This window comes from Echinops telfairi, unplaced genomic scaffold (genome assembly GCF_000313985.2).
Source record: "Echinops telfairi isolate 266 unplaced genomic scaffold, ASM31398v2 ScPeMD7_7424;HRSCAF=8462, whole genome shotgun sequence".
Lineage (NCBI taxonomy): Eukaryota > Metazoa > Chordata > Mammalia > Afrosoricida > Tenrecidae > Echinops > Echinops telfairi.
Genome location: NW_022111324.1, coordinates 57,554,572 through 57,567,920, shown reverse-complemented (window position 1 = coordinate 57,567,920; position 13,349 = coordinate 57,554,572). Strand labels below are relative to the sequence as shown.

General features: G+C 47.4%; 1 protein-coding gene across 1 annotated transcript in view; it reads left to right on the top strand.

The window, feature by feature from the left end:
* The window catches only part of KCNH1 (potassium voltage-gated channel subfamily H member 1), a 455,486-nt gene that overhangs the window by 167,517 nt on the left and 274,620 nt on the right, over positions 1-13,349 (top strand). The window contains exon 7 of the mRNA XM_004699864.3: positions 2,701-3,130. Within this exon, the coding sequence (XP_004699921.2) occupies positions 2,701-3,130 (430 nt within the window). The remainder of the gene's footprint in view (positions 1-2,700; positions 3,131-13,349) is intronic.

The following is a 13,349-nucleotide window of genomic DNA, read 5'->3' as shown; positions in this document are numbered from 1 at the left end:
CACTGCTATGAAGTAAATTCTGACTCGTAGCAGGCTTTTATAGTTTCCAAGATGGTAAAATCTTTACTAGAGCAAACAGCCTCATCTTTCTCCTGTGGAGTGGCTAGTGGCTTTGAACTGCTAATCTTATGTCCAGTACTTATCCAGCAGTACCACCAGGGCTCCTTTTATATAGTTAGTTCAGCTTCTTTGTTGATTTGTTCAGCATAGATCGAATAAATATAATGGAGGGATACAAACTTGATGCACACTTGATTTTGAACCATGCCTGACATGACTGACATAGTAGAGAAATTAGTATAGGTAACTATTTGGGGCAAGGGGTCCTGGTGGCACAATGGTTAAAGCTCCAAGCCCAAACAAATGAAAGGTCAACTTTTAATCCCACCAGCAGCTCTGTAGGAGAAAAGGCCTGGACATCTACTCCCATGAAGAAGACTGGTTAGCAAGCCCAGTAGGGCAGTTCTGGTCTGACTTCTGGTCTGGTCAGTTCTGGCCACTGTGAAGTTCAATAGACTCATGGCCACACAAACACTATAATGAGCTTCCCTGACTGGTAAAAAAGGTTAACACACTTGACTGCTAACCAAGTAGATGTTCAAGTCCACCCAGATCGGCTTTCTGGAAGGCAGCCATTGAAAACCCTAGGGCATAGTTCCACTCTGACACACATGGGACAACCAGGCGTTGGAGTGGCCACAAGGGCATCTAGTTTTAACTATCACATCAGGCAATACGTTCAAATGTTGAAGACACTGAGTATCATGGACACAGGAGGCAGTGTGTGGCTGGTTGTCACTACAGGGCAGTCATGAAGGTTCAGGCTGGAGGTGGAGACAGGTGAAGATTGGCTAGTATGTCACTTGGGTAACATAGGCCTTCTGGGCTGAGGGACCTGAACAGACATGGAAGTACACTGCGCATTCATGAGGAGGGCTGCTTGAGCTGTTTTGAGTGTGCATCAGAAACTAGCATGGCCTTAGGTAGTAGTTGGTTCAGGATGGACCATTGGGAAGGGCTGGAGAGGGAAGAAGGATGAAATGAGATGGGAGATAAGGAAAGAGTGTGAGAATTGCACTGTTCACCTCCATGCACCGCTGCCATGGTGTGGAACTTTCCAGAAGGAGTGGGGATGTGCGTGGTGTGAGGGGGGTTGGGTGACCATTGTGTAGGGAGGCTGCTGAGTCCATTGCAGAATTTGGGGGGTGTTGGACTAGGTGACTCCATGTTCCCTCCCTGTTCCTAGATGGTTATGTAGAAATAACTTCTCGTGAATCACATCTTGCTTTTTTTCTCACTAGCTTTTAGATGTTTGTCTGCTCCCCTCCTCAATCTTTCTGGACATCTTTCATTTGCTAGGCATTAGAGAGAAAGCTATGAACGAGAAAACAATGGCATCATTGATTCCCCATAGGTGTTGCTTGGGATTAACTATGACTGAGGGCAAGGACAAGGCATTTTTGCCCGGGCTAGCCTATTAAGTGCAGTGGAGGAGAGCAGCTTTGGGAGATGATGGGCGGGACCTCCTCATGAGGAGGTGGAGGGTAGGTGGTGGCTTACACAAGGTTTGATTTCTGAGTCATCAAAAAGGATCCTTTGCCTCCTAAAGTATCTCCTATCTCCAGCTTGCCAGGGGCCTTTTAATTCCACTACTGGACATTTGCGAATCAAGGTTTTCTCCTCTATTAAAATGCACGTGCCCTGAGAGAGAGAGAGCATCATCCTTGATCCTTATCCGTCTTCTGTACCTCCCTGTAGGGATTGCTCAGCCATCTGGTAAGGGAGGAAGTACGTGAGTGATACCAACATTTGCGATGCCACTGCCTCTGTGGTTCGGCTCTCTTGGGGAATATTAATTTGCTGGCATTTGGAGAAGATGAAGGGGGCCTCCAGTCGCTGTGCTCATTGACTGGATAAGGGAACCAAGACACATGAATTGTCTAAACCATGCAGCATGCTAGTGGCCACTGCTTGGGTGTGAGGCCCCATTTGGCCGATTTCTACTCTGCACACCAAGGTTCAGCTCTCTGAGTTCCTGATGAATAGCAGTAATGCAGATGGTGGCTGATAATCACTAGCTTGATTAACTCTACAGAAAGAAGTGACAACTTTCCAAGCACTTGTAATTGTCCTAGGAAAATAGAGGCTGGGCATTTCAGTTGTTGTTTTTTTTTTTAATGTAAAGTAATTAACTCTTCTCTCCTTTTAAAAATCTGACATGGTTTAAAATATTAACTCAGTATAATACTGAGTTATTATATATATCACATATACACAAATATAGCCCCAAAATTTGCCTGTGATTTCAGTGCAATGACAACCACTGTTAACGGTTTGGTGTGTCTCCTGGCTGTTTGCCTACATATATATGAAGGGCTTCAAAAAATTTGTGTGAAAATTGAGTGAAAAGATAATGGCATTTTTTCCAAGGACCCTTCATATGTATGTGTACTTATGCATAACTAGAATGAATGCTATACATGTCTCTGTATAGATACAGCAGTTTGCCTCTTGATTTTTTTGCTTACTTTCATATTGTGAGCATTTTTTTCTTATTATTTATGCAAAGACTTTTTTTTAAGATTGTATAATATTGCATCTTGTGGAATATGCCTGCTCAGGGCACCAGCATGCTGGGGAGAAGGGAAAGGTTTTGCATCCTTGGTCTTTGCCCTGACGCCGTGTTCCTCTTCCTCGCAGGGCATCAGCAGCCTGTTCAGCTCTCTCAAAGTCGTCCGGCTGCTCCGCCTGGGCCGGGTGGCCCGTAAGCTGGACCACTATATTGAATACGGAGCTGCTGTGCTGGTGCTGCTGGTGTGTGTGTTCGGGCTGGCTGCTCACTGGATGGCCTGCATCTGGTACAGCATCGGGGACTATGAGATCTTTGACGAGGACACCAAGACAATCCGCAACAACAGCTGGCTTTACCAACTGGCCATGGACATTGGCACGCCATACCAGTTTAATGGGTCTGGCTCTGGGAAGTGGGAAGGTGGGCCCAGCAAGAATTCCGTCTACATCTCCTCCTTGTATTTCACCATGACCAGCCTCACCAGCGTGGGCTTTGGAAACATAGCCCCATCCACAGACATTGAGAAGATCTTTGCGGTGGCCATCATGATGATTGGATGTGAGTATGACGGGGGGACTGAGGCAGGGTGTGTGTATGTGTGTGTGTGTGTTCCTTTCTGTTGGTTGGAAAATCAGCTAGAGGGCCAGGAGATTTGGGGTGTAAAAATTGCAAACAAGTGACAGGTGTTTCTTTGAAAAGAAAGACTGGCTTTATTGATCCCCTAAGAGATAAAGCAGGACCTGTTTACTGCAAACGACGGAGAAAATATTGGAGAGTACAAATAAAGAGAATAAAGATTATCCCTAAAGCTACCCTTTCAGAGATCCCTACAGTTGCCTTTTGGCATCTGTCCTTACGGACTGCTTTCCACATATATCTGAACACAGAGGTGTGGATTTTTATAAAACTAAAATAAGACCATGTTTGGAATGGCATGTTTATATAATTGACCTATGAGAGATTTCCCATGTCAAATTAAGCATGGCTCTAGATCTGTGCAGTCCCATATGGTGTGAGACAAACAGTGCATAAAAATGGGCAATACTTGTTCATTATGTGCTAGATGGCTTGTATTTTGGAATCAGTGTAGACTGAAAATATAATGTTTCTTGGTACATTCAGTCAAATCACATATTCTATGGTAACTGATTTTGTATCTCTCTCTTTACTTTTTTCAAATGGCTACTAGAAAATGCCCATCTTCTGTTCGACAGCACTGAGCTAGAGCCACAGTTTGGTTGTCTGCTTGATGTAAACTTTCCAACTAAAAACAACAACAGCAACCAGAGGGAAAAGGTCTTCTTCTGTTCACAAGTAACAGGGTTTGGGATTAACTAGAATAAGCAACGGGTTATTGGACTAGCACAGCTCTCAAAGAAAAAGTTAAAAAGAGCTTTGGAGGAGCTGAAGGACGTAGTCTTGAGACCAGGCATACGTTGGAGACACGCTTGTTTTCCAGGCCGCTGCGAGAACGGGAGGTACTTGGATTGTTTCTTTCTGGGTGTCTATGAAAGTCATGCCTGTACGATTGTTTTGCTCGATCCTCTTGTGTCTGGAGGAGGGAGAGGGGAGGCTGTCTGCTCCTGTAAAGAATGACGGTCTCAGAAACCCAAACGGGCAGTGCTACCCTATTCCGTAGGGTCGCTGTGGGCCGGAATAGACGCAGTGGCAGTGTGTTCTGTCATCTGCTAAGCGTGTAACAGCACTGTGAAAAGGCAAGTTTGAAATATTGTAATAATTACCAAGATGTGACACAAAGCCACAACATGGTCAACTGCTGTTGGACAACACGGCGCCCACAAGGTACCCATAAACCTTCAATTCGTAAAAGGGCCGAAATCTGTGAAGAACAGTAGAGCTAAGCACAATAAAATAAAGTCTGCCAGTACTTTCATCAGAAGCATTTGCCACTAATCATGTGTAGTGCTACCTGCTAGGTCTGGAATCTTTGGCCGATACCGTTCTCATGACGGGGAGTCTTGGGCATGGGTGGACCTCACTGGTCCAAGGAAAGAGCGTGAACTCAGTTGTTTGGAGTTCATCTGGGAAACTCCTGAGCCTGAGGGCTCAGTGTGCTTCCTGTCATTGCTCTAGTGACAAACAGTGACAAGGGGAGAGGACACGTCAGTTGGCTGCACACTATGAGTCTTGCTTGGGCTTTGGTTCCAGTCAACAGAAACAGTTTCCTGTGATGTGTGGCCCTTGAGGGTGAATCATTTGTGAAGTCCACCAGGGAATTCAAAGACCAGGGAAACTTGAGGCATCCGCTTGCCTTCATTTGTCCAACCGACTAGAGACAGGTGTCACTCTCCAAACCTGAGGTTTCTTCCTGTAAACTCTGAAATTCGCTGCTCTCTGCCCGCCTTTTGTAACACCTTTTCCATCCCCCAGGTGGCTCATTCATAGAACCTCTCCCTCCAGGCTCTGAGCTGCCCTCAGAAGGTTTGCCGAATGTGCCTGTGGGCTAACTGATTGGTGGGAGCCATGTGCCAGCGGAGCTCTGGGGTTTGCTCCTGACTTTAAAATGGGTTTTAATCCAGATGATTGCCTGGTCATGGGAAGCAGTGTTAAATATCTGTGGGTGGCTAATTGCCTCAGCTTAATTAGAACATGAGGTTTATTCTCATGTGGCAGAAAAGATTTCTAAGACCTCTGCTCTTGTAGCGCGATCTCAACCTTCACACCTGTTTCCCAGGCATTGGAGGGCGGCATCCTCATGAACCTCATGTCGCCCAGTCAACGAACAGAGGCACTGGACTCACCGCATGATTTCTGTCACTCGAAGACACCTTGGCAATTGAAGTCCCCCATTAGGGCCATGACAGAAGTGTGGGTAACAGTGACCCGTTAGCAGATGGGCTTCATTTCAAGGGCTCCCCAAATACTTTCAAATAGGAGGGATCTTCCTTGGCATTTCTTCCCTGGGAAAAGAACATCGTTCCGGTGGTATGTTAAACTGCTAAGCAGTTCAGTGTCTCCTAAGCCACTCTTCTCTGGTTATCCTATCCCAGGGAAACCTCAACCCATTAGGATCAGCTCTTCTGTCTCCTTCTCTCCTCAGGACCCAGCCAACGTAGCCATGTTTCTAATTCTTGAAACAAAACGGAATGCCCGTGTAATGTGTGAGTCGTCCTCTCTGAGTTAGGTGGCAGAGTACAGTCTCTAATTAGGCAGGTCTGACAGTCGCTCCTGCTGCTTGAGTACATATTCTCTGCTGGACACGGTGTTAAGCGCTCAACCTATGGTCATGACTGCGCCTAACGATGCTGTAGATCAGCGAGGATTATGTCCATCTACTAGGGACAGGGAACAAGTCCTGGGAGGGAAGTGGTTACACACTCAGCTGTTACACAGAAGACAGGCCAGGAGTTTGAACACACTAGCCACTCCGTGGGAGAAAAATTCAGCACTGTGCTTCTGTAACTGTTGACAGCTTTGGAAACTCCTACAGGGACAGCATAAGCCCTATTCCACTTGATGACAGTGGATACAGGGCTCCCTGCTTTCCTAAAGTTCACTTTCACCACTTAGCTTTTACCAATGCCTTACACTGAGGAGTACCGGTTTTTGCTAACCTAAAGCAGTTTGAAATCCAAAAGGATTTTTCCTTTGATGCAAGTACCTCTGAGCTGTTGAAAAGGCAGTACACGCCTTGAGCAGGCAGCATGGCCCCTGACAAGCTCCTTCCAGGACAGGCACCCAGCATCTCAGCATCAGGCGGCCACAGCTCTGCGCGTGTCTGTGAACGCTGGAGGTCAGTGGTATTTTAGGTGCTATGTGCTACGCTTAGTTTGCTGTGCTGGGTTATTTTCTCAAAAATGTTTCCCATGTAAACTAATGCGAAATGCTTCTTGACTTGCCTCTTTTTTCCCAGCTGCTGTGAAGTTGTGTCCGAATCCTCCACTTTGGGAGAGCAGGGGACTCCTATGTAAGGAAGTGTAGACTCAGAGACGTTGCCTCGCTTCCCCAAGAACACAGGGCTAGTAAACAACAGAGTCAGGATTCAGATCCAGGCCTCTATGAGTTCTAGCCCACTGTCTCCATGAAAGGATCCTTGGTGCTGTAGTGATTATGTGATCCTTAAGGTCAGCAGTTTGAAACCACCAGCTGCTCCAAAGGAGAAAGAAGAGACTTTCTGCTCCACGAACAGCTGTGGTCTCAGAAACCCACAGGGGCAGGTGGTCCTGTCTTATAAGGTCGCTGTTCGTCAGACTTGATTTGATGGCAGCGACTGAATCCCCACTGAATGGTGTCCCTGGTGATACAAATAATTCAGCACCTACTGCTAACAGAAACGTTGATGGTCCAAACCCATCTAGGGGCGCCAAGCAAGAAAGCCCTGGTAACCTGCTTCTGCAAGCTCACAGGCACGGACACTCTAAGGGATATTGTTCTCTGCAATACATGGAGTGGCCATGAGTCAGAATCCACTCAGCAACACCTGTTCCGAAGCCTGCCTGCGATGGTACGGCCGCCACTCACTGAGACGGACATACTGAGTTCTCTCTCCCTCCATAAATTGTGACAAGCCAGTATTTCTACAGTCAGGACTTTTCCTCACGCTTGTTTGTTGTCGCTGTTCATTTAAGATGACGGCGGTGCAGGTGCATGGGACCAGGCGCGTCGGAAACCCGCCATCGTTTGGCTGTCATTTGCAGTTACAGCTGTTCCCTTTCTGAGTGGCACACGTCTGACAAAGTCTGGTGCTAACAGCCAGGTTATTGCACCGGCTGTGGTGTGGCTGTGACTACCCCGGGAAACGCGCACTTGGACAACCTGTGTTGAGGACGAAGGCTGATGTCTTGTTCGATCTACAGGCTGCCTTTTCGTCCCGCTGTACTCTGTGCGCACACACAGGTGCATGCACTTCCTTCCTGTATGCCACACAGGTTGGGGCTAGCCCCCAGAATCATGAGCTCTGGCAATGGGGAGCCAGCAGGTTTGCCAGCGAGTCTGTGTGCCCCCACTCCCGGCATTTATCCCAACAGGTATAAAGAATGACAGAGCCCTAGGAGTTTCCATGTAATAGTTATGCCCTGATACACCCCCCTCCCCTTTCATTTGCCTTTCATTTGAAATGGCTCAGTCGTCATAGTTGCCATCAGCCACTGTGAAGTCAGTCCCCCGATTCATGGTGACCCCATGCACAATGAAAGAAAATGCTCCCGGCCCTGCACAACCCCACGATCAGTTGTGGGCCAGACAATTGTCATGCCTACGGATGTTTTCATTGGCTGGTTTGGATTGCCAGGCCTTTCTTCCTGGTCCCTCTTAGGAAGTGCCTTTGAAACCTGTAAAGCATCATAGCAACATGCAAGCCTCCACTGAAAGATGGGTGGTCACTGTGCCTGAGATGCACTGGTTAGAATGCAAACTCAAGTCTCCCAGAGGGAAGGCAAGAGACCCACCACGGACCTCCCACCACCTCCATGCAGCAACCGTTGTTCTGGTACAGGCTATTAGCAGATGCTTAGTTGATTATTCAAGTCCTCTGTTGCTTCTCCTCTCTGCTCTCTGTCTCCAAACATCTTATTACAGTCTGGCGAATTCGCCAGTGAATGCCAGAAAGAAGAAAAGCGAAATATTTTTAAGCGCTAGTTCTGATTTTTTAAAGTATGTGCTGGGAAGGTGAAAACTGTGGGCTGCGTGAGCGTTTGTGATTAGCTGTCAGGCTAGGTGATCTATGTTGTCTCCAATGGCCTGGTTTTCATGTCTCAATTTCATCCTGGGGTCCTGGAGGGGTCTTGAGGCAGCTTGGCCCCTAGCCTGGTCTCCTGGGCCTCTCGAGTGGGTCTGCAGTAGTAGGGAAGAGCCGTATCAAGGCAGTATGAGAGGCCTACAAGAGTCCACCTTGATGTGTGAAGAGTGGACACACACTTTTGCACACATGTTCATCTTGTGTGCTGCTCACCCTGAGAGAAGCTTTAGAAGCAGTGGTGACATCACACCAGGCCTCCGAGACACCTGGGAGAGCCTGCCTCCCATGTGGAGGACTCATGGATGACAGCTGTGGTTGGTGCTCTCAGGGATGAAGGATGGAGACTGAGCCCAGGAGTTGGGGTCTTCATCGTGGCCTGAGCATTGCACGGGCCTCTGAGGGAGCAATCAGAGAAGGAAGAACTGCTGGAGGGGGCGAGAGGCTTTACCTGGAAGGTGTCAGTCTCAGGAGAGGGATGCTACTCTGTCTTAGGAGCTCTGCAGGGAGAGCACAGCTCGGAAGAGACAGTTCCCATCTTCTTCATCCCAGCTGTGTGCTTTTCTGATTCTCCCCTTTATAATGCCATCGCTGTCATCTTGTCATTGTAATGAAGCCACATGCATTCGTCTCTCTCTGATAATGGCTGGGGGTCTAGACAATGTACTTTTACTCCAGACACCTCCATGTCCCTCAGCTCAGCACGGCCCAGCACCTGTCACTTTGGATTCATTTCTTAATCCCACTCCTCCCCTGCCTCGACTTCTTAAAGCCACAGTGGAAAGGCTGTGCTGCAGAGACTGTGTGTGCATCTGCTGAGCCCAGAGCTGTCTCTCCTTCTAGACCTGCTGCTGGGCCCGCTGGCTCCTGCCTGGGCTGGTTAGTGCTCCAGCCAATTTCCAGCACACTCCAGGGAAGAGTCCTCCCAGGAAGCAGGTGGCTCATCCTTTTGAATTCCTTATATCCCTGTGCATTTCTAAGGGAGAAGGGACCTTAGCAGTGGGCATTCTTGCCAATTGACCTTCCTGCCTCACAGGCTTGCAGCCCAGGCTTGGTATCCTTCTTTGGGTGCCAATTGCTACTTACATTCAAATATGAGCTTTTGTCTATTTGCTTTGTGATCTTCTCACAGCGTTTATTATTGCTCTACCTTCCCCTTGCTGAATGCCTCCTTTTGCCTCCTTGGCCAGCATACTGCTATTTCTAAACAATGGGGGTTACAACTCCCAGAAGTGATGAAGATACCTTTGGGAGATGTCCAGCACAGAGCGGAGGTATTTATTGAATCAGAACAATTGGAAGGGGGTTGAGATGGGCTCTCTGGTGCTATTGGTAAGGCGTCTCCATGAATTACTGTGTTGTTTTCACTAGTATTCTTTATTTCTAATATCCATGACAATGGATACAGAGAACTCGCGGGCAATAGGGGTGATCATTCGTTTTGTAAGGAAGCTGACCAGGTGAGACAGGTTCAGGATACTGTTGTTTTTCGGGAAAGGTTACAGAGTTTTCTCAGATCTGTTAATAAATGCCCCGAGGGGCAGACCACACTGCTGTGAGCCTCAACCCGAAGGCATTCTTGGCGACTCAAGCTCTGTGGGTCCGCAAACTCAGCTCCCTGACGTAGGTGTTCTCAGTAAGCCTTCAGCACCACTTCTGTGGGTCTGAAAGCTCAGCTTCCCCAAATTAGTGCCCAGAGGCACCCCACTCCAGCCCCTTGCCCCAAAGCACTCAGTTTTACTTATCCTGTGGGCGGATTTCCACTCAGTGCTGTGCTTGGCTCCTGGTTCTGCTGCTTCTCCTCTGATGGTATAGCTGCCTTCTGGATGCAGGGATCTTGGGTCTAGACACACTCTGCTCCTGGCCCTTGCTGGTAATGAGATCCCTCCTTCTGCTGCCCAGAGGGCTCATTTTATACCCAGCAGGATGCTGCTCCAGGGAACCCTGGTCACAATTACTCCCAGGTGACTCCAATCACTATCTTCTTCCACTATCTTACCAGACCCAGGCAGGGAAAGGTCATGTGGCGGGACTTAAAGACTTTGACTAGAAGAGTCACATTAAATAATTCACTGCTTCTGCAGTTAGGACGTGGTAATGCCGCTACACAGAGACCCAAGGCATAGGCATCAACCCCACCTCCAAAACATAAACCAAGTCAATTCTGACTCAGACCTTAGAGAACAGGGTAGAACTATCCTGGTGGGTTTCTGCGACTGTAAGCCTTGTTAAACCAGATCCAAAACTAAAAACATACCCACTTCTCCTGAGTTGATTCTGACTCATAGCAACCACATAGGGCAGGGTAGAAGCACCCATGTGGGTTTCCTAGACTGCAATTCTTCACAGGAGTAGACAGCCTCATCTTTCTCCCCATTCTACCTGGCTAGTGGTTTCTAACTGTGCACCTTGTGCACGGAGCCCGATGCACTATACCACGAGCCTCACCTTTCTCCCCAGGAGCAACTGATGGATTCAGTCCCAAGTCGTCACCCACCACACCACCGGAGTTCCTTCCAGCAAGGTCCAGGCTTTCCAAAGCCCTTATTGTGGGTCTGGGTGCTCTGCCGTGATTAGACATTCAGGCTCCCCTGGTGTCCACAGTGGGAGACTTACTTCCATATCAGGATTCCATGTGACTGTTCCAACCTCAGCCATCACGCCCTTTTCCCCAGCGAGCAGGACGGAGTGGAAGAGAAGGGTGGGCACACTCCTCCCCTGTGAGAACCAGCCTGGGAAGTTGTCCACATTCCTTTGCTGCAATCACAGGCGCTGGGACTGGTATCCAGACAGGATCCCTGGGGGCACAGTGGTTAAAGCGCTGTAACTAAAAGGCCAGCGCTGCCCAGTAGAAAAGGGTTGGTGATCTGCGCCTGTCAAGATGAGCTCTCACAGCCTTCAAGTCGATTCTGACCCGGAGGGACCCTGTAGGACAGAGTGGAACAGCCCCGTGGGGGTCTCTGAGACGGTACCTCCTTGCCAGAGTAGAAAGCCTCATCTTTCTACCTTGGAGTGGCTGGTGGCTTTGACTTTGTGGTTATCAGCACAACTCTAATCCACTACGTAAAGATTCCAGCCTGGGAACCCCTATGGGGACAGTGATACTCTACATCTTCCTAGCAGGTTGTGTGAGTTGGAATTCATCCCTCTGTACACAACAGCAACAGGTAACTTGGTCACACCTCTATAAAGGAAGGAGCACTATTCTGGGTGGACTTACAAATACACACAATATGGACAAGGAGAACATAGGCGGGAGTACACCCCGCAAAAATTGAAAATTGTTTTCAAAGCTGTGTATTTAATTTTTTTTTTTTTAACAAAACAGCCTTATCAGCTTCAAAGTAATTTTCATTACATTTGTTAAATCTGTGATTCCATTCTTGGAAACATTTTTCAAACTCATCTATTTGGATGGCTGATATTGCTTCCCTTGTTGTTTTCTTCACCTCTTCTATGTCATCAAATTGCTGTCATTCATGTCCCTCTTCTTTGTAGAAACAAAAAGAAAGTCATACAAAGTAAGGTCAAATGGCTCAGGTGCATGGGGCAAGAGAGGCATCCTGTCTTTTGCCAAAAACTAGCACCCTGGGATGGCTGTGTGAGCAGGTGCATTGTTGTGGTGGCAGAAACAATCCCCCATCTGCCACAAATCAGGGCTTTTTTGTCCCATACTGTTACATAATGTTTTCAGAATCTCTAAATAGAAAGCTTGATTAACAGTCTGAGCTGGTGGAACAAACTCCAAATGCACTCTGAGTCAACATTTTCATCCATTTGGGAAGTTGACAGTCATTCAGAATGAGTTTTGTCATCAATTGATATTTCACCTATTTTGAAATGAGAAAACCACTTGTACAATTGAGTTTTTCCCATAGTTTTTCCTTATAAGCTGTGTTCAACATCACAACAGTTTCTGTGTCATTTTCCTCGAGCAGGAAACGAAAGTTCACAGCTGCATGCTTAAATCAACCACACAAAAAGCAAGGTTTGATCAAAACTGCTTTTAAGAAAAAATTCACTGTGACCAGGGAGAACCTTTCCAGGTGATGCCACTGGGTGCACTAACTCAGAGCAAGTTGCTGGATGCTCACCTAGCGGGAAAAATGTGTACTACGAAAGCTCAGCCCAGCAGAGCATTTTTCAATTTGGGGGGCATGGGGGAGGTACCCCCTCATATATTTAGGAACAACCAGCAGTGCCTGCCTTAGCTCTCCTCCCTCCCCCAGCTCCTCTTAGCTGATACGGGCAAACATGTGGTCCCCATTAAAACAGGCCATTTTGAGTCTCAGCCCTGAATTCTAGTCAAGAGATCGTTGTTTCAAGCCCTAGACCTGCTCTGTGTTTTGCATTGTACTCTTTAACCTATCCAATCTTGGATTCTCTTGCTGTGAGTTACATTCAGGAAAGAGACTCTCCTGGTAATCTCAGTTGATGGAAGTTAGAATTAAATGAGATCATAAAATACGATATAATTCTTTGAAAAAGTTGGAAATTTTGCATTCAGATGTGATTTGATTGCTGCTAATAACAATGATGCCTTCTTTTTAAAAGTTGGATTGTGGCAACATTCTATATATATAATAAATCATTTATCATGTCTACCATTTGTAACAGTACAACTCAGTGACATCGCCTACAGTCACCAAGGTGGGTTAACATCACCAGTGTTTGTTTCCAGAAGTTCTTCTTCATCTCAAACAGAAGCTCAGTACCCTTAAATAAAAACTCCCCATGCTACCTGCTCCCTCCACCACTGTCATATGAGGCATAGCAACCCTATAGGACAGGGTTGAACTGCCCAGTGGGTTTCTGAGACAGCAGCTCTACTGGAGCAGGCAGCTTCATCTTTCTTCTGAGGAGTGGCTAATGGATTCGAATTGCTGACCTTGTGGTTAGCAGCCCAACTTGTAACCCATCATTCTACCAGAGCTTTTCTTACCCTCTAGGTCAGTGGTTCTCAACCTGTGGGCCATGACCCCTTAGGGTATTGAATGACCCTTTCACAGGGGTCGCCCAATTCATAACAGTAGCAAAATTACAGTGATGAAGTAGCAACGAAAATACTTTTATGCTTGGGGG